General features: G+C 30.6%; 1 protein-coding gene across 1 annotated transcript; it reads right to left on the bottom strand.

Annotated features, from left to right (window-relative positions):
* Positions 1-7,657: 7,657 nt before the first annotated feature.
* LOC105139144 (uncharacterized) lies at positions 7,658-12,698 on the bottom strand. Its single transcript, XM_011045480.1, has 3 exons — positions 10,888-12,698; positions 9,888-10,134; positions 7,658-9,714 (listed from the first exon to the last, which is right to left on the bottom strand). The coding sequence occupies exons 1-3, from the start codon at positions 12,096-12,098 to the stop codon at positions 7,822-7,824; spliced, it is 3,351 nt and encodes a 1,116-aa protein (XP_011043782.1). The 5' UTR covers positions 12,099-12,698; the 3' UTR covers positions 7,658-7,821.
* Positions 12,699-20,160: the final 7,462 nt, after the last annotated feature.

The raw sequence follows: 20,160 nt of genomic DNA, 5'->3' as shown, positions 1-20,160 counted from the left end.
TGTTATTTTAGGACATCCATTTCTTACAACTTTTAATGCATTGATTAATTATAGGAATGGATTGATGAAGTTATTATTTAGAAACAAGACATTGGAGATAAATATTTTCAATATTTGCAAGCAACTCGGAAATGATAATGATTTACAAGAACTAGATCTTATTAAAGAATTAGTTTATGATCAACTTGAATCTACTTTGAATAAAATTGAGTTTGATGAATCTTAAGATTTACAAATGATTTATTCTCATGAAGAAATCATGAACAAGAAAGACACCAAAAATATTAATGTGAATATTTTATCAAGAGTGACAATAGATTTGACATTCGACATAACACTAATCGATAATTACTTTCCTAACAAATCCTTACTTTCTCTTAAATGAATGCCTTGATTTGCTAATTTTGATAATTTTCTTACTTCAGGATATTTGTCAACTCATTGGAGTACCTAAGATAAATAAAAGTTCTTCACTTATTTTTATTAAGATGACCCTTACTTATTTAAATATTATCCTAATCAAATATTTCGAAGATATATTCCTGTCAATAAGGTAAGTAGTGTCATTAAATTTTACCATTCTGAGACATGTGAGGGGTCATTTCTCATCAAGAAAAATAATTGCAAAAATCTTATAAAGTAGATTTTACTAGCATACCATGTTTAAATACTTATATGTATTTTGTAAAACTTGTAAAAATTATCAAAAAATTAATATTGGTAAAAAAGTATTGCTTTATAATTCTCGACTCCATTTATTTCTTGTAAAACTAACATTAAGATGGAGCGGTTCTTTTATTGTGAAACATGTGTATCCATATGGGACCTATGAGATTGATAATCCAAAGAATGACAATGTTTTCAAGTCTTTCTCCAACCCCATTCAAATGGCGGATAACGGTACTCTGTAACTCTTATGTCGGTTCTTTTAGTTTTCCATGATAATTGATATCTATGTATATATTTTTTCAATTCCTTATTCTTTCTCTTTTCTTCGTATCTTTTTTCCTTTCATCTAAAAAATGGACACCACTCTTGAAAAATTAAAAAAATATTTTCTTGTTTTGCCTTTAAATGCGAGTGCAAAAATTTACTATGCTAGGTGTGAAAGAAAGATTGAGATTGTTAATAAATCATGGAATTCCTGAGGATATTCGCTGGTTGATTGAAGCAAAGGTCCGATTATCAGGTGAGTCCTCTAATTCCTTCATTTCACACATGCCTGAAACGGGTAAAAGCACTTTTGCAAAGAAACATCATGCAAAATGACTGAAAGTCTATCACCAATATGCCAGAAGAACTTGTAATGCACAATATCATTTTTTAGGAATAGTATCTATAAACCGTGAAGATAAAATACAATTCATTAAGGATGGCCTAAGTAAAGAGTCTTTAGGTAATTTTCTATTAACTCTTAAAACGCATCCTAATAGAGATATGCATCGTGCAATTCATGATTTATGACCCAATTTTCATAAAGAACATGTTCGACTTAGTCTTTGGAATCTAACTAAAAAAGCTCTTATTTGTTAGTTTTTAAGAAAACTGAATGAGAAGCCTATCTCTAACCCATAAAAGATGTTTGAGCCTTAGTTTGTAAGAACTCGTGTCTTTTGGTTTTATTAATAACATATTACTTTGTTTTTTCTATTTCTTATATTTGTTTAAGTGTGTTTCAGGTGATGTTTTCTATACTCTATTTTTGTACCTTAGAACATTAAAAACAATGTCTCATTTTAGTTGGAGGAAAAGGGTAGTAGTTGATATTAAAAATAAAATAAAATTAACTAACTGTGTTTTCTATTTCATAAACCATTTACAACAATGTTGTTGCTGGAATAATAGAGTAAAGGAGTTATTTTGTTAAAGTGACTCTTGAGACGCATCTTAGTAATACTTCTTGATACTTCTTGAAGTATTTTTGTTTACAAACACTTGAATATTATTATCAATTGATTTTGTTCATATACTCATTTAACAAGTATTCTTAAACCTTTATTTTCACACACACATTTTAACATATGATTGTGAGTTGCATATTGGATTATTACATTATTTATATTCTTTTGTTAAAGGTAATAACTAAGAGAAATGGATAGTACATGATTTTAAAAAGAAAATTAATAATAATAAAAACGTAGATAAGTTTGATTTCATAGCCTCCTTAACCTAAGCAATTAAGCCCGAATGAGTGTTTCAACACTTAATACCCTAAAGTCAACTAACTTCAGAGCTATTGGCCTAGTGCTTGTTACACGGGTTAAGGGGAAAAGCTTAAGGGAATCAATCATTGCACTATTTATGTATCAGTACATGCAACCTGAGTTACTAAGATTGTAAGGGTGTTGAGACACCTAATGCTTTAAGACCAACTAGTCTGGGAGTCATTAGCCAAAAGCTTGTTATATGGATTAAAGATACATTATGTTTTAAGTTATATGTATATATATTTTAAAAAAAGAGAAAAGAAGATAATAATTCCAACCCAAGAAAGTTAACCTTAGAAAAATATTATAACATAATATTGTTTTCTTCCAATAAAAGCCCCATCATCAGTGTTTTTATACATTGAGCACATAAAAAGAAGGTTTATTAATATCTTTTTTCAACAGTATAAAACAGATATATAAATTTAATGATAGTTTGTTTATTGGAATATATTAATGGAAATTGAATGATGAATGCCTTGCTTTATGAAACTTGCAAATTATTTTTCTATTTTAACGCTTTTATTACTAGGGACTAGTAATAAGCTAGTTGGGAAATGTGATTAGTACTTAAAAGTGTGTTTTTATTAAGGTTTTATATCATCCATTTATAGTTAAAGTATCATTAATTTCCCTAACTTAAGTATATTTTATAATAATAAGTCTGATAATATAAGATAGCTTTAATTTATAATAAACACTTATTTTAAATGCACACATATTTTACAATTTAAAGGTTTGATTGATGTGATTAACTATTGAAAGTGAAAGAACAAAGAAAAGGCTAAGTTTAGAAAAGAGAAGCTGATTCAATTCAAATTGGAACACTGTTCAGTTATTGGGTAATATATGAAGCAGTAGATCTTGGATTTTAGTTTGGTTTACATGACTAAAAAGCTAAGACATAGGCCTAAAATATTCATGAGAGTTCAAGACTCAATTCTGCCATTTGGAAGTCCAAATCTTAGCACAGCCTAGATACTGTTCAGTGTTTAGCCAATATCTCGAGTTTTAGAAGTTCAAATGACCTCATTTTTATTTTGTTAGAAAGCTGAGATAATTTTCGAGAACTTTTATAAAGACTATCTATTCAAATTCTGATGTTAACAATGATGTTTTCTGCAGACAAGAAGATAAGAATTGTTACCAAGTCAAAAGGTGGCCACCAATTCAATAATTAGTCATCAAATTAATAGTTCTAAATTTTTTTCCTATAAAATGAGGTATTTTCCATGCATTTAGGCATCTTGGTTTTCAAATCAAGATCATGTTCTTGCTCTTTTTTTTATATATTTTTGTAATGCTTAAGTTTTGTTTATATTAATCTCTTGTTTATGCTTTTCATTTATTTTTCTTTACTTAGTTAACTTATATTTTATTTATGTTCTTATCTTGTTTATTTATGTTTCTCTCTTTCATTATATTTAGGTAAGTTTATTATGTCACGGTGAAAATGTTATATTAAGGGTGTAAGAATAAGTATGGTATAAACTCAACATGGACTTTAATGTTTGATACTAACATGTTTTGTATTTTTTATTTTTTTCTCTTTTAATACTTTGTTTGTTAAATGGTTAATCTAGATTTATGTTATATGACTCTTGGTATAATAAATATTTGGTACTTTTATAATTTAACTTTATGGTATAACCAACACTTGTGCTATGAAAGGAGTTTGATTTGTTGTTAATATAAGTTAGCATCATGAATACCTGACAACATTTACAAGTATTAGCATTATTCGAATAAGATAACCAATATAATCATGTTAATAATTTATAATCCGATTGGAACCTACTTTGTGTGTGGTTTCTAATTGAGTAGTAAAAAGAGTTTACACTATACTTGTTTGAAATACCATTAGTGGATCCTCTAACCTTAACAATTATTTTATCCTTATTTAATCCTTACATCAATATCACATCTCAAGAATTTTCTTCAACTCCTTTTTATTTATTATTTATAATTTAATATAGTTCATCTTTATGTGGTTCGACCCTGGTCTTGATGAGTTATTTTATTACTTCGACACTCCTGCACTTGGAAGAAGACATCAATCTTTTGATCATGTCAATATTACAGGCTAAACCAAATTTTTATTTAATTAAAAAAAAATCTATGAGATGAATATATTTTTGAAGAAATAAGAGAAATTTGATAATTAGGTTAAATCTTGATTAATTTAATAATACAAAAATAAATAAATTAAGGTAACAACAACAAATAAATCAAATAAAAACTGTCCTTGGTAAAGTTATGATAACATATGAAACCTGTAACCTGAACATGACACATATCTAGATTACATGTTTATTGTGCATTATAGGTCATGAGATTGAGATAATTCAATATAAAAAAATTGATGATATATAAAAATAAAATTAAAAAAATTAAAAAAACAAATATAAATCAATATATTTAATATCACAACACGAGTAATTTAACCTGTTGTGTTTTGTGGATTTGCTTATTAAAAGACATTTGTAATAGAAATTGACACACACACTTAATTTATTGAATATATATATATATATATATATATATATATGCATAATTGCATATATTAAAAATATTATAACAAAATAAAAATTCTTAATTTATAAAAATAAATTTAAGCTATATAAAATATAAAATAAATTACAAATGATTCACACTAAATTCTTTAAAAAATTAAACTCACTCAATATAATTAAAAAATAATTATTTAAAAAATCTAAATAAGCCAAAAAAATCACAAAAAGGATATTATTAAAATATAAACTTAAAAATTATTTAAAAAACACATAAAATGGTATTAATTAATAAAAATAAAAATTAAAGAAAAAAAAAAGAATGAGGCTAGACGCTGCTGTACCAGGTAAGCTAGTCTAAATGCCTGACGAAATGGCCCGACAGGCCTATAATGTTAAACTCATGCATGCGGGTCTTTATTTTTTTTTTTAAGTTATCAGGGCCCAAGTTCTTTTGAAAAAATAGACAACGTGTCGTCTAGATTCCATAGATTCCGATCATTGTGATGGCCTGGAAAATAGAGCTTGTGTTTTTCCACTAAAAAACCCATTTCAACCTATTTTTAACATAAAATACCTTGAAAATATTCTAAAAACCTTATTAAACCAATTTATGTCTCAAAAAATAATAAAAACATGTCAAAATCTAAAACCATATTTTTTCCCAATCTCAAATATATTTTTGAGGCATTTTTGAGGTAAAAAAAACCTTTAATTTGAACTTTTCTTATTATATGGAATATTTTGATAGTTGAAATCGTCGCCAATAATAATTTTCTTTCTCTAAGTTCGAATGCAGCAAGTTCTTCTCTCTTCTTCCACAAAAAAATAACTGCAAAATGAGAAAAAAAAGTTTGGTATCAAAATTAAATATTTAAAAATTAAAGGAACCAATTTAGTAAGATATAAAAAAGATTGTTAACTAAAATGAACTTTTTAGATAAATTTTAAAGTAATCACCTATTTTATCATATTTTTTTTACTTCAATCATTTTTCTTTTAATTCAACCATCTTTTAGAGAAATTTTAAAAACATTATCTATTTTACTTTTTTTTTTCACTTTAATTTTTTGTTTTTCAATTCAATTATCTTTTAAACAAATATATAATTAGATACTAATTAAGGCTCAAAGAAATTAAATTATGTAAAATAAAATTTAAAAATTAAACTAATGATATTTAAGATGATGGTAATAAAAAATAAAAACCTTTTTAGTTTCTTCCGGGGCTATTTAAAATAATGATAAATGTTATTTGTTAAAGTATTTTTTTATTTAAAAATTTATTTTTATATAAATACATGAAAATAATTTAAAAATAAAAAATTAATTTAAAGTAAAAAAAAATCTAAAATTCAGTGATACATTAATTGCAGAGCTGCAAGAAACTGTGACTTAATATGCTAGCGTCATTCCACATAAGATTATATAATAGCAGGACGTGTAATTCCCGCTCAATAATTAAGGATGAAAATGGGAGAAATTATTACGTACACCCTGAACTGATACTTGTCTAATCAATTATTAAGGCTGATGGATGCACCAGGACGTGCAACTCCCGCTCCATGAATAGATAACGTGGAAATGGTTGCATGATTGTTTTTTTTTTAAAAAAAAAAGTATTATTTTTTTAAATTTATGTTTTTTTTTTTAAAAAATATTATTTTTTTTTAAATTTATTTTTTGTTATTAATATATTAAAACAATTTAAAATTACAAAAAAAAAAACACTTTAAAAAAAAATTGATTCAAGAAATTTCAAAAACATTTTTTGAACAAAAAATTAAATTATAAGAAAATCATTTCGATCCATGAATGGTTCTTATGGTAGATCTTCCAATGAAATAACTAATAATTTCTAATTTATTTATGTTCTTGTAGGCATTATGGAGTGGAAAATACGTCAAGGTGCACGCATCAACATTAATAATTGAATGATGAAAAAGATAATGGGCACTGCACAGATAAATGCTCAAGAACTACGGAAGAGGTGATCATTGAGAACCCAGAACTGAATTTTAGGTGCATCACAGAAAATTAGAAAGACTATATTGACATATATTAGGAAAACGCTAGAGTTATTCCCATCCTTTACCTTTTTTGCTCTGTTCAGACAGAATATAGCAAAGCAATGGCGTTCAGGATATCAAGATGCATGTAAAATCCAAATCAATACCAACTTCCCGATCCTAAGAGGAGCGGCGGGAGGCCGAAGCCAGGACCTTATCAAGTCTAGAAATGGATATCGGAGCTGACGGGCTTAATTCTTTGGGCAGCGTCCCTGCTTGTCTTTGTTTTTACCGAGGCCATCTGCACGTAATTGGTGAGTCTGTATTTTGGCTGAGAAAAATCATTAATGTATCATTTTTTATGTAATTATCCTTGCAAAGTCATTACACCATGGTGCTCCATTTACAAATCTTCCTTGCTCCGCTTTTTATTTCTTTTTTTAATGATAAAAGTATTTTCCAACAAATATGAAACAGTTTAGTGATACAAGAAAAGAGATTTATTCATTCATGTGCTCGATGAAATATTTCTTTTCCACCAATATAACTTGGTTGGGCCTAACAGATGGAAAGGTACAGAGTCAGAAAGTTTTGAATCTGCATCCATATTTGCCTTTGCTTTCCAGAAGCAGATCAACCCTTCTCCACGACTGTTAGCACGGCAGCCATCAATTGCAAATGGAATAGTGTTGCCGGCGTGAACCTTTCCACCGTAATTGATATGTGTACTAACAATGGAGTCTGACGATGGAGTCACTTCCCGGCGGCCTGAAGAACTACCACCTAGTCCAGTAAAACAGTCCAGTGCACAATATTACGAAGAAAGACGCTCATGTGCGCTGCAAGCGTGGCATGGTTTGAAAGATAAAATTGCTTTGGCGAGTGAAGGGCCACCTGCTCAGAGGCAGAACAGCATGCACAGTTTTTAGAACGAAAAGTTACCGCTATTTTTCTTTATATCATCTAAAAAGTGGCACAATGAAGGAAAAAAAATCATGGGGTCGATTAACCAAAAAGGCTTTTCAGAAACTAGAGCTATAGCCTATACGCTACTATACATATAATTACAAGAAGCATTGATGAACCAAAAATCAGTTCACAGATTGATTCTTGAAGGCAGGCGTATTCCAGGAGCCTGCTCTTTCACCACAATGCCTTTACAAGTAACTAGCTTTACAACACTCTGAGCACTAAATTGGGACTTCAGCTTGGCTTTTCTGAACCCTCTCCCAGCCACCTCTTCAATCCAGTCCTCCATTGCTCTCTCCTTCTCAGACAACCAAGCAGCTGCAAGTATTTGGACCATGACTTCATCATCAATCTCCAACAATACCTCATATCCGAATGCCATCTGAAATTGTTTGCTGATTTCCTTCACTATCTTTTCAGCGAGGGAATCAAAATCAAATGTCTTGAATACCACCTTTTCATCCACTTGATCAGAAAAATCTTCCAACCAAGCTTGCGAGCTTTCAGAAATGGAGTCACTGTCATTGTCGCCGTAATTGGCACACTCTCCTGTGTCCTCTACAGGAAGATTCAAATCCAGATAGGATCGCAATGCCTTGTGGGCCCGTTTGCTAGACTCACAGCTACTTTCCTGCTCCATAAAGTCACTGGTTGCATCTAATTTTCTTTTATTCGCGTATGAGACCGCAGAGGTTATTTCTCTTGAAATCCTCACATTCATTTCACTCCTTTTACTGGTAGCTTCCGCAGCATGTTCCACTAATATTTGCATTTGCCAGCTTTTAGCTCCAAGTATCATTTCCTCGGAAAACCTAATGGATTTGTTTTCTGACAGGAAGTTCGTATTACCCACCATGATTGTTGATGTTGCCACAAAAATGGTATTGTTGGTGCTAACTTCTCTTCCACGTGAATCTGGGAATTTACCAGTCCTCAAAGCGGAGGACAAGCTATGCTGGACCATAGGATCAGCCTTGTCTATGTTTTCAAGAAAGATTAACGAATGGGGTTTCTTGCTCAACTTTGAAGCAATACGATCAACAAAAGTCGTCAACCTCCCTAATTCATCATCATGTAGTAATTCTTGGCTGTCAAATATTGAGTTTGATGAGCTTACCTTATCATGGGATCCCAAATCCAGAGAGATGAAGCTCTGGGTACTGCCGAACATTACCTCAGCAAGTGCTGAAGCAATTTTTTTCTTTCCAATTCTGTCAGGTCCAAGGAGAATAAATGAAATATCTCCTTTGGAATTTGAACCATGGTGTCTTCCATGCCCTGCTTTGCAGCGGGATACAGCTTCGCCAATAGCATGCGTGGCTCTAACCTGCCAGCTAACTTTTTCAGAAATAGCTCTCATCACTGATTTGAAATCTCTTAAATTGAATTTCCCTCCTGAAAGGGGGCCAGAGCAGGAAGAAGATTTTGCAATCTGAAGTGAAGTATTGTCATCAAACTCTGCAGAACCAGAACCTGAGAAGTGCTGAAGATGCTCCATAGGGTTACATAATTTTGTAATATTATGCTCCTGAGCGCTAGTTGCATAAAGTGTTCCCAACCCCAAATGTGTGGTTACAGAAGTGACAGATGAAGATGATGTCTGGTCAGTGGGCAGACTCACATTAGAAAGAGGGCAAGGGGTAAACGAAGGGCTCTCTTTCTCTTTGTGCTTAAGTCTTGGAACTTCTTCCAGTTGCTGAGATCCATGATTAACATCCTCGGTTTCAGAATCTACACAATGTTTTGCTGGAAAGATCTTTTGCTTGTTCAAACAAAAACCAGGATTTAGATTCACACATTGACTCTCATTCAGTGAGGAATCTCTGCTGCTGCTATTGCTTCTGCTCTTCTTACCATCTGCTACACATTGAAAGCCCTCAGCAATGGAGACATGGGATGTGGCGTGGGAAACATCAAATTTGAAGAATGGCTGTGCATGATGAAGACGTTGACAGATATCATTCCATTTATTTCGCAGCCCCAAAATTTTAGCATTCAATGCTGTATCATCATCTCTGGGCTGCACTGAAGATGAAGCGCACACATCCATAAATATGGCCACCAATACCAATGGCAAAATAGAAAAAACATAATGGGCAGATAAATCTTTGTGAACCTTTCATACAAGAACCGCATAGTTATGTGAGTGCATGGTGAGCTAAGTCAAAGATTTGCAACCACAGAGGAACACACCTTGACTGCGTCCACTGCCCTTCCCGTGTCACATTCAGCCATCTGTAGCAAAGAAGGTAACTTCTCTGAGCTCTGATCAGCAACTGACGTTGTTGACCCTGTCTTCAGAATAGCAGCAACATCTTTCTCATACTTTGCATTGCAAAGGTGACAGCATATAATCGCCTGATTTATGATGTTCGTTGGTTTTTTGAAATCAGATGGTGTAGAAAAGAACCCACCAAATGGAACAAAAGAACCCAACAAGCTGAAAGTGTCATGAGCAGGTAACTGTGAGATTCAATGGGTAAATTTTGGTCAGAAGCTAAATTGTACGTGCAGCACACATATTTGCAATTTGATTTTGGAATAGCAGTAGCCATTGACATGGCACATCATTTCATTTTCAACAAAATGATAAAAATGCAAGATATAACCACAGGGGTGCAAGGGGAGAAGAAGATCAGCACGACACTAAATTTCACTTAATGGACAATTAAAACTTAAAAGTGAGACGTGATCAAACTTTAACAGTATTTCTAGATTCACAAAACATGGCACTAGAGTGCAAAATTTAAGACAGTGAATTAATGCCAAGGCAACAAGAATAAGTGGTCATTTTAACAAGACAATACTTGGCACTCAAACAAGAAGCCTAGGAAAAAAATTATGTGTAGTGAAAGCTTAGGAAATGCATCTACTAATATAAACAAGAATCCAAGATGACAAATAAGAAAGCATATACACTAGTCCAAATAAAACAGCAGCAATCTCTGGTTCATAGAAGCAATTTTAAGTAAAAAAAAAAAAATATCAAATTCAGGCCAATCTTTTTGGGCCATATCCTTCTCCCATCTTCCTCTTACTGTATGCTACAATCAGAAATGCAAACATCAAACTTAAACTCCACCACCCTGCATAGAAATTCTTGCATCCAAATTTTAAGAAATATCCAATAAAAGCATAATAGAGGTTATTTTCAGCTTTTGACCCAACAAATTCACAGTATAAAACTGCTCACCTCGATTTCGAACTAAAATCGCCAACAGGACTCTTATAAGAAGCAATAGGCAGAACCCTAAGATCCCAATCCTTTTCCACACTCGAAAACCTCCCTACAGACTTTAAATATGTGTCATAACTATCTGCTGTTCCCACCAACCAAACTTTCCCCCTAAAACCCTCCCATAAACTCGTCAATTTCGAAACCAAATAACTCACAGCATCACCACACACATTTTCACCAACCAAAACCTTCATATCTCCGAAATTCACAACAATTCCAGGACCTGAATACTGCTCCAATTCCTGACCCAACTCCTCAAACTTCAATCCCATCTTCTCTTTGTCGCCCCCTGGCTCGCTAACAAAATGAATAATCTCATCTTCAATGCTAATGACACTCACCCCACTAATCTCACTAGGCAAAACACCTCCTTTGTTTTCTTTATTTACACTATCAACAAAACCCTTTAAAGCCTTACTTGCATAAACCCCAACAAGTAATAAGTTTCTTCCTTTCCCATCTCTCCTCACTAAAGCCTCACCAATTCTCCTGCAAACATCATCATCGCCAACATCATCATCATCAAGCCCGCTGCTAAAAGGAAAACTAAATCCGGGTGGTCGGCCCGGACCCGTAATATTCGAGCCCGGCAAGTTACATAGAAATACTGGGGCGCACCCGACCGGCGAGTACTTCGAACTTTGACTAACCGGCGGGTGAACTATTGCTATCTTTATATCATAACTCCTAAACCCGGCTTCCCCAAATACACGACTCACAATCGGATCATCCAAAATCGATAAAATGAAATGTTTCATCTCAACTTTCAAAACCGACGCTGCTTGCTGGTTACAGTGTATTTGGTGCAAATGGAAATTATCAGGGTGTCTCCGTTGATTCGCCTGCGACCGTTTGATCGCTGCCATCAGGGAATTCGATATCGGTGGCTCCTCATCAATAGTCCTCGAAGATGGTAACCGGTCTAGAGAGACGCCAACAGAGAGGTCCAGAGCGCGAAACTGGCGGCGTGAAGAGAACGCGCTTGTGGTGGCACGTGAGCAGGCGTCCCGGAGAGTTGAGGCCGGGAGAGCTAGAAGAGCGGAGACGGCGTGGAGAGAGGTTGTTTGACAGTGGTTTCTTCGACGCGCTACCGCAACAGCTTCGTCCAAAGCACGCGCTGCCTCATCTGTCAAGCATTGCCTCGCTACGCTTACCGGCGTCGGCATAGCCGGCGAGCAAGTAGGAATTCACGCGCGCGTGTGTGTCTACAGTATGTATTTAAGGAAGCCAAGTGCTTGGGATTTTGTCTTGTTTTTTAAGGTGGTAGTAAAAAATAGGAAAGGGTGTTTACTTCAATAGCTCCCTTTATGAATAATTTAACGAGGAAGAAGAGAGTGGACAGAGAGAGGGGAGGAGGGGGAGCTGGTCTTGAGTGATTGTGGGTCAGGTTGGTTAAGCAATGGAACAAAAGAAAAAGAGAACGCGTGGCTGGTCGAGCTTCAGCATATTTATCGTAGATTCCCTTCTCCTCTGGGATTTATCCTCGCACCTTCTCTTCCCCTCTTTCCTTTGCAGTAAGTGAATTTTGGCTACACCTGGGAGAGATAGAGATAGAGAAAGAGAGGGATGCTGCGTCCACTGAAGCACAAGGGGCACCAAGGGCAAAGAGAGGACAGGACATGAGTCCCTGTCTTGGCTTTTTTGATGTTAAATTGAGGAGAATAAGTGAAGATTGTATCTGATAAGGTTATAGATTTGGTTTTACAATCTTTTATAATTAGGACAACCCCGTCTTGCGCTTCCACTCATTTCATTTCTTCGTCTTCTTTTGGACAAGAAAAGATGCAAAAGAACAAAAAACCATGAAGTGGGTGAAGTTACCTCATCATCCATTAACCAAGTCAAACAGAGCTTCAGCTTCGTACAAGGCTGTAAATGAGCCAAACCGTTTCTAAGTCTGCTTGAAATCCTTTAAGCTCGTCATAAAACAGCCAAGCCTGGACCTCGCTGATCTCGGTTCTTTCATGAGTCGCCTAGTTTGTTTAAAAACTTGTGAATAACTTAGTTTACTGACGATTCACGAAGAAAAACTACGCAACAATATTAATTTTTAGCCAATTAAATTATATGGTATTTTATATAATGTATATATTTTTATAAATATTTAGAATATTTATAAAATATTTATATTAAATATCTTGTTGAAACTTAGATGTTTATAAGATATTTATATTAAATATCATGTAACTTAAATGTTTTTTAAGATATTTATTTTAATTATATATATATATAGATTTTTCTGAAACTCATTTTTTTAGATTTTGTCTTTCTAAACAATACAAAACTAAATACAAGATTAATAAAATACAAAACTTAAATAAAATTAAAGTATAAAAAATATTATTTATTCTCTCTGACGCTCAAATATAACTCACTTTTCTTGTTATTCGTATAAATATTATACTGAATTAAATATCATAATATTTTTCTTGCTAATCTTCGAAGTATAGTTTTATTTGCTTATAAAAAATGCCTTTAATCTTTTAGCCCGGGTTTTTTTTTCTAGTCTCGTCATATAAGCTTCTGAAAATTTGAAAGATTTTGTAAAATAAACTAATTTAATATATAATTAAAAACATTTTTTATAAGATAAAACTTAATAAAAATTTTATTATTTATATACGGGTGTTATGTGAAGGAGTTAAATAATGTAAATATATGTTGTTCAAAAACTCACGAAATGCATTATGTTTATAAAACCATTTTATGATGACAATTATATTAAATTTTTACGTGTTACAGATTAAACTTATCTCATCTACATGCTTATTAAGTAATTTAAACGAGATTAATTCAAGACAAGCTCGAGCCGAGCCCATGCCTAGCAATATTTAGGAGAGTCGAGCTCGAGCCTCGTATTTTAGAGTCGACATGAGCACAAACCATATTTGAGTTTTATTAAAATTATGACGCAAGCCAAACTTGAATACATCAAAGTTCGGCGTTGTTCCATTCATTTGGAGCGTTAGCCTTGTCTGTATTCGAAGTGGCCTTGACCAATCCAAGATTTTAAAAATTCTTTTAATGTTTAATTTGCTAAATTGGAAGCAGTGTGTCACATATATATATAATTTCAATTCAAACATAATGATAAATTAATTTTAGATCATGTAATATAAACACAATATCAAATATATAAATATAATCTCAAGATTTAAAATATTTTTAAACAGTCTAGAATTAAAATTAAAAATAATTTTAACTTAAAGTAATTCAATGTAAATAAAAAATTAAAATATTAATAAAATAAAAAATTTCAATGTAAAATAATATAAATCAAATATCATTTTTATCATTAACATAAAAATAATAATATTAATCTTATGGTGGTATGTATATAAAAAAAGTTATTGAATAAATATTTTAATAAACAATAATTTCCACCGAGTTCATCCTCAGTATTAAAATGGATCTCTTCATTAATTAAAGTTAAAGTGAACATGGTACCTTAATAATCTCCTATCTTAAATCCTCTTCGCCAAGAATGCTAGGTTTTTTATAAATTCAATCATTTAATAAGTAAATATTATTAAAATTAATAAGATTTAAAATATTTATTGTTTTACTCATATTTCTATAAAATATAAATATAAAAGAAAACAACATAAATATAAATCACATATATTATTGATAAATCTATTTTTTTAATTAATACCAATGTTAATAAAAATAATAATAATTATTTTTAATATTATTATCAATATAATAATATCAACATTTTACTAATAATTAACCTTGTTGCCTTTACAAGCAGTTAAAAACTCCCTATTATTGAAAATAGAAGAAACCAATCTCCTTCCACATCTCCTCGAACCAGTTGCCATAACCATTTATAGTGATATTTTGACGGCAATGTTCCAATTCTATTCAACCCCAAAAAGAAAAGCATCTCCTTTATCTTTTTCTTTTTCTTTCTTGAAAAAACTTAACAGTCACTTCAAAAAAAAAAATCAATGGAATTGATAAGAGGGTGCAAATAGTAAGATTTGATGATAATCAAGTCCTGTTTTGGATATTAAATAGTCAGGTATGACATTTATGTATTGTTAAGAAATATAAGGTTATTTTATTTTATTTATTAAGATAGAATAATATTTTTAGTTTATATATAATCTTTTTATATTAAGGTTAAATATTTTTTTTAGATTATTGTGATTTTATTATGCAATATCAATAAAACCCCAGTCTCTTCTTTTTTTATTTTTATATTTCTTTTCATTTATTTGGATTGTTTAACATGGTATTGAAGTATGGTTTCATGAAAGGAAGTTTAATTTCAAATATAACTTTTACAAATCTAACTTCGAAAAGATATTTGTTCAGTTTTTGCAATTTAGTATTTCATTTTCTTTTATTTTATGTTTTGGTTTTCTTTGTTTGTTGATTATACTATTGAAAGAGATGGTCCGTTTTAGTTTGTAAGTGTAAGGTTGAATGAAAAGAATTATTCGTATTTGAGTTATATGATGAGAAATTTTCTTAAGGGTAAAAATATATAGAGATATGTTAGTGGAACTCTTACGAAACTTGGGAATACTGATGAGGGTTATGCTGCTTTAATAGATGTCTGGGAAGCAAACAATACGAAGATTATTACTTGCATTAACAATTATGTTGAGCATTTTATAGGTACATAGTTTGCAACATATGAGATAACAAATAAGGTTTGATATCATCTACAAATGTTATTTTTCTCCTTTCAAAAAGTTGTATGGGTATGCACCTAATTATTCCTTCTTTAAAGTTTTTAGTTGTACTTGTTTTATTTTTCATCCTCATGTAAAACACCGCAAGTTATCCTTTGGATATGTTGTTTGTGTCTTTCTTGGTTACGGTAAAGATAAAAAGAGATATCATTATTTTGACCCAATAACTCATAAACTTTATGTGACTCGTTATATTGTTTTTCTCAAGCATATACATTTCTTTTCTATTTCATTCACTACTCATAACTTGATTAGATCTGATCTTATTTGTATAGATCTTTTGTCTGAGGATTCTAATAATTTATCATCTCAGGTTTCTAGTACTTCAAATATATCTTCTTATATTTGACCAATTCGTATTAATCATTCTGTATATACTAACACTTCACTTTCCAGTACACCTGAAGCTCCATTTTTTTCTATGGCCCTTCAATCTCTTTTCGAGATTATGGATCCACCTTTATATCAATCCATATGCATTTCTAAGTCCGCAAAGTTACCAGATCTTGCCTATTTTTGTTATTCTTCATTCTTTACTTCCTTTTTAGTTTTTATTCATTGTCTCTTATAGTCTTCTTCTTTTAAAAACACAATTCTTAATCCATTTTGGCAGCAACTATGAATGAGGAACTTTCTGCTTTGTATAAAACAGATAAATACTTGAGATTTGGTTTCTCTACCTCTTAGTAAAAATGTTGTTAGTTGTTGTTGAGTGTATAAGATCAAGACTAATTCTAATAAATCTATTGAGTGATACAAAGTTAGATTGATTGTAAAAGAATACTCTTAATAGTATGATATGAATTATGATGAGATATTTGCTCTTGTTATAAAAATGACTACTATTTATACTCTTATTATAGTAGCTTCGATTCTTCAGTGGCATATCTCTTAAGTTGATGTTAAAAATGCCTTCTTGAATGGAGATCCTAAAAAAAAAATTTATATGACACCCCATCTTGGTGTTTCACATTACTCTATGTATGTTTACAAGCTTAAGAAAGCGTTATATGGTCTCAAATAAACACCTCATACTTGGTTTGAGAAATTTTTTGTTGTGATATCTTCTCTTAGATTTGTTTCTAGTAGTTAACAATTCTTTTTTTTTTTTTTTGTTAAATGCACTAATGCAGGTTATATCGTTTTGTCTATATATGTTAATGACATAATCATTACTAGTATTTTATTTTTGAAGACAAAGTTAGCTAGATAGTTTGGAATAAAGGATTTAGATTCTCTACAATAATTCTTAAGTATTAAGGTAGCCTACTCACTTAGAAATTAACTTCTTTCTTAGTTGAAATATAATGTAGATATTCTTGAGTTAGTTAGACTTACTGATAATAAAATTATAAATACTCCCATTGAGGTTAACACAAAGTGTCTTTTTTCTAATGGTTTACATTTGTTAGATCCTACTTTATACCGTGATATTATTGGGAGCTTGGTATATCTCACTATTACTCATTCAGATATTGTCTATGTTGTTCATGTTATTTGTCAATTTATTACTTCTTCTACTACCGTTCATTGGACAACTTTCTTTGTATTTTGCAATATCTTCAAGGTATAGTCTTTTGGATTCCTTTTCTTCCATCCACCTCTTTCCTGGAGCTACGTGTATATTCTGATACTAATCATAGCAATGATTTCACAGATCGCAAGTCTGTTACTAGTTTTTATATCTTTTTAGGTGATTTTTTTATTTCTTAAAAGAGCAAGAAACAATTTATTGTTTCTCAATCTTCAACCAAAGAAGAATATTGTGCTTTGACATCTACTACCAAATAGATTATTTGGTTTACGTTAGTTACTTGCAGATATGAGAGTTTTCTTTTTTCATCACACTCCTATATATTATGACAACCGAAGTTCTATTCAAATTGTTATATATTATGACAACCGAAGTTCTATTCAGATTGTTCACAACTTGATTTTTCATGAACAAACTAAACACACTATCACAACTTGATTTTTCATGAACGAACTAAATACACGGAGATCGACTGTCATTTTACTCGTCATCATCTCAAATATGACACCATTATTTTTCCTTTTGTTTCTTTTTCTTCTTTAGATATTGTAAATTTCTTTACTAAGTCGCATTATATTTTACATTTTTATTTTCTAGTTAGCAAACTCTCGATGCTTGTAGCTGTCACATCATGAGTTTGAGGGGAAATGTTAAGAAATATAAGGCTATTTTGTTTTATTTATTAAGGATAGAATAATATTTTTATTTTCTTTTCAGTTTAGCCTATATATAATCTCTTTATATTTAGGTTAAATTTATTTTCCTTTAAATTATTGTGATTTTATTATGTAGTAACAAATGAAACCCCAACTTTTTTCTTTTTTATTTTTTTATTTCTCTTTATTTATCTAAATTGTTTAACATTTATGATACATAGGGTGAAAATATCGCAGTTACTTTTCATCATCTTTCGATTTTTATACAAAATAGAACGGACAAAGTAAATGAGAAACATCTTGACTAGAATTTGAATGAAAAATTTAGAATAATCCAAGATTGTAAATAAAATAAAATTTATTTTACTTTATTTTATTTTTAAAAATAATATGGTATATACTAGTCATTTTCGTATCAAAATTAACAATCTTGATTTCAACTACATCATTGTTTATATAAAAATATTTTTTTATTTATTATATTCTTTTAAAAAAATCAAAAGGAGAGAGGATGTGGAAAAAAAAGGAAATCGATTTGACATGCTTGTTTTTTTGGTTAATTTGTCCACATTCAATAAGAAAATATTCATGAAATAAGATAAAAATGGACCAGCAGTTTTTGGATTTCCAAGTACATGTATCTTACGTCCATCGTTTCGCATTGAATATCTTTTTGTCACCTTGCTTTTGTTCTGTCTGGGCCCCGTTTCCTTGTTTGCTATTCGGCACTACCAAATACGAATTCTTTTCATTTAATTATCTTGTACATTTGTATTTGTAGCCCTCTGTTCGATATTGTGTTTTGTACGAGGTCGGTTAAATTTTATTTTTTAAATTATTAATATAAAATAATTTTTAAAAAATAAAAAAAATATTTTAAAAAACAACCACTACCATATTTTTAAATATTCTTCTAAAAAAATATTTTAAAAAACAACCACTACCGTATTTTTAAATATTCTTCTAAAAAAATTCAAAAAAACAAATTTTATTTCCACACGTTAGAAAATGGTCACGACTACAGATATTTATATAGCAAGCTATTATTCTTTTCTTCTTTTTTTGAAAAAAAAAGAAGCTATTATTCTCACATTTTGGGACCGCAATTCACATAGTTTCTTTTAAAGTTCGCAATATCAAAATATAAATGAATTGGAGTGAATTAAGGGGGTGTTGCAGTATAAATTGTTTTTTAAAATATTTTTTGTTTAAAAATAATTTTTTTATTTTTTAAAATTAATTTTTAATATTAATACATCAAAACAATTTAAAAATATTAAAAAATTAAATGAAAATTAAACCCCGTGAAATTTGACTTGCTCCAGAAAAAAAGAAAATTCACATCTTTTTCTTTATTCCCTTTCTATTTTTTTCTCAAGGTGGCCAAAGGTAGGTGAAGCCCCTCTTTTTTATTTATTTATACGTGCAAAGCTAACGAGTCAACTCATATAATATACTTTATTCCCACACATGCTCCCCTCTTACAAGCGTAAGTTCCCTGTGGTCCTAATCCACTTTAACTTTATTGTGCTTATATTTACAGGACATGTGCCAAGCCAAAAAGCAAAATCAATGACTAAAGTAATGCTCGAATTAATTCGGACGTATCAAGGTTAAATTTATCTCTCTGATTTACTTTTATATTATACATGCTGATTCTCATAGTCTAATTTTAACCACATTTTTTTAAAAAAAATAGGGTTAAAATTAGAAATTACAAGGGCATGTATGAACTGATATTGATTAAGGATGTGGGTTATAGAAATTTGGAAAATTAGAGACTATAGTGCATGCTTCTTTTCTTGATATTCATTTAAAATAAATTTCCACGATATATTCAATCAATCCCTTTTAAATATTGATTTCAATTTAAAAGGGATGAATAAGTTTGTATTTTGCAACGTCTAAAGCAGAGCCTCGACCTCTATTGTTTTCTAGATTTTTGGTGGGTCATTTTTCTGTAATTTTCTGCGAAGGTTAATTTCAAAACCCAATATGTTAATTAATTGCGTGAATGGTTTGACACTATCTGAATCTGAATCCGTGAGTTGATGGATGCCTTGACAATATCTTTTCAACTTACTTTTTCCTATCAAATAGTGACCCAATATCCTACCATTGAAATCACTTTTAAAGTGATAATATTTTTTAAAAAATCAAAATAAAAGACAAATAAACATATAGCTTTTCCTTATATTTTATGTCCTCTTATTATTATTATTATTATTTATGTTTTTTTATTTATTTTGATGATAATACATGCTAGAATTGTTTTAAGTTTCAGAACTTTTTTTTCTATAATATATCAAGAGTTGATTTGGACTGAGTCAAT

This window comes from Populus euphratica, unplaced genomic scaffold, assembly GCF_000495115.2.
Source record: "Populus euphratica unplaced genomic scaffold, PopEup_1.0 scaffold139.1, whole genome shotgun sequence".
NCBI classification, from domain to species: Eukaryota; Viridiplantae; Streptophyta; class Magnoliopsida; order Malpighiales; family Salicaceae; genus Populus; species Populus euphratica.
The sequence above is the reverse complement of the archived record's forward strand: the minus strand, read 5'-3'. Positions and strand labels throughout refer to the sequence as shown.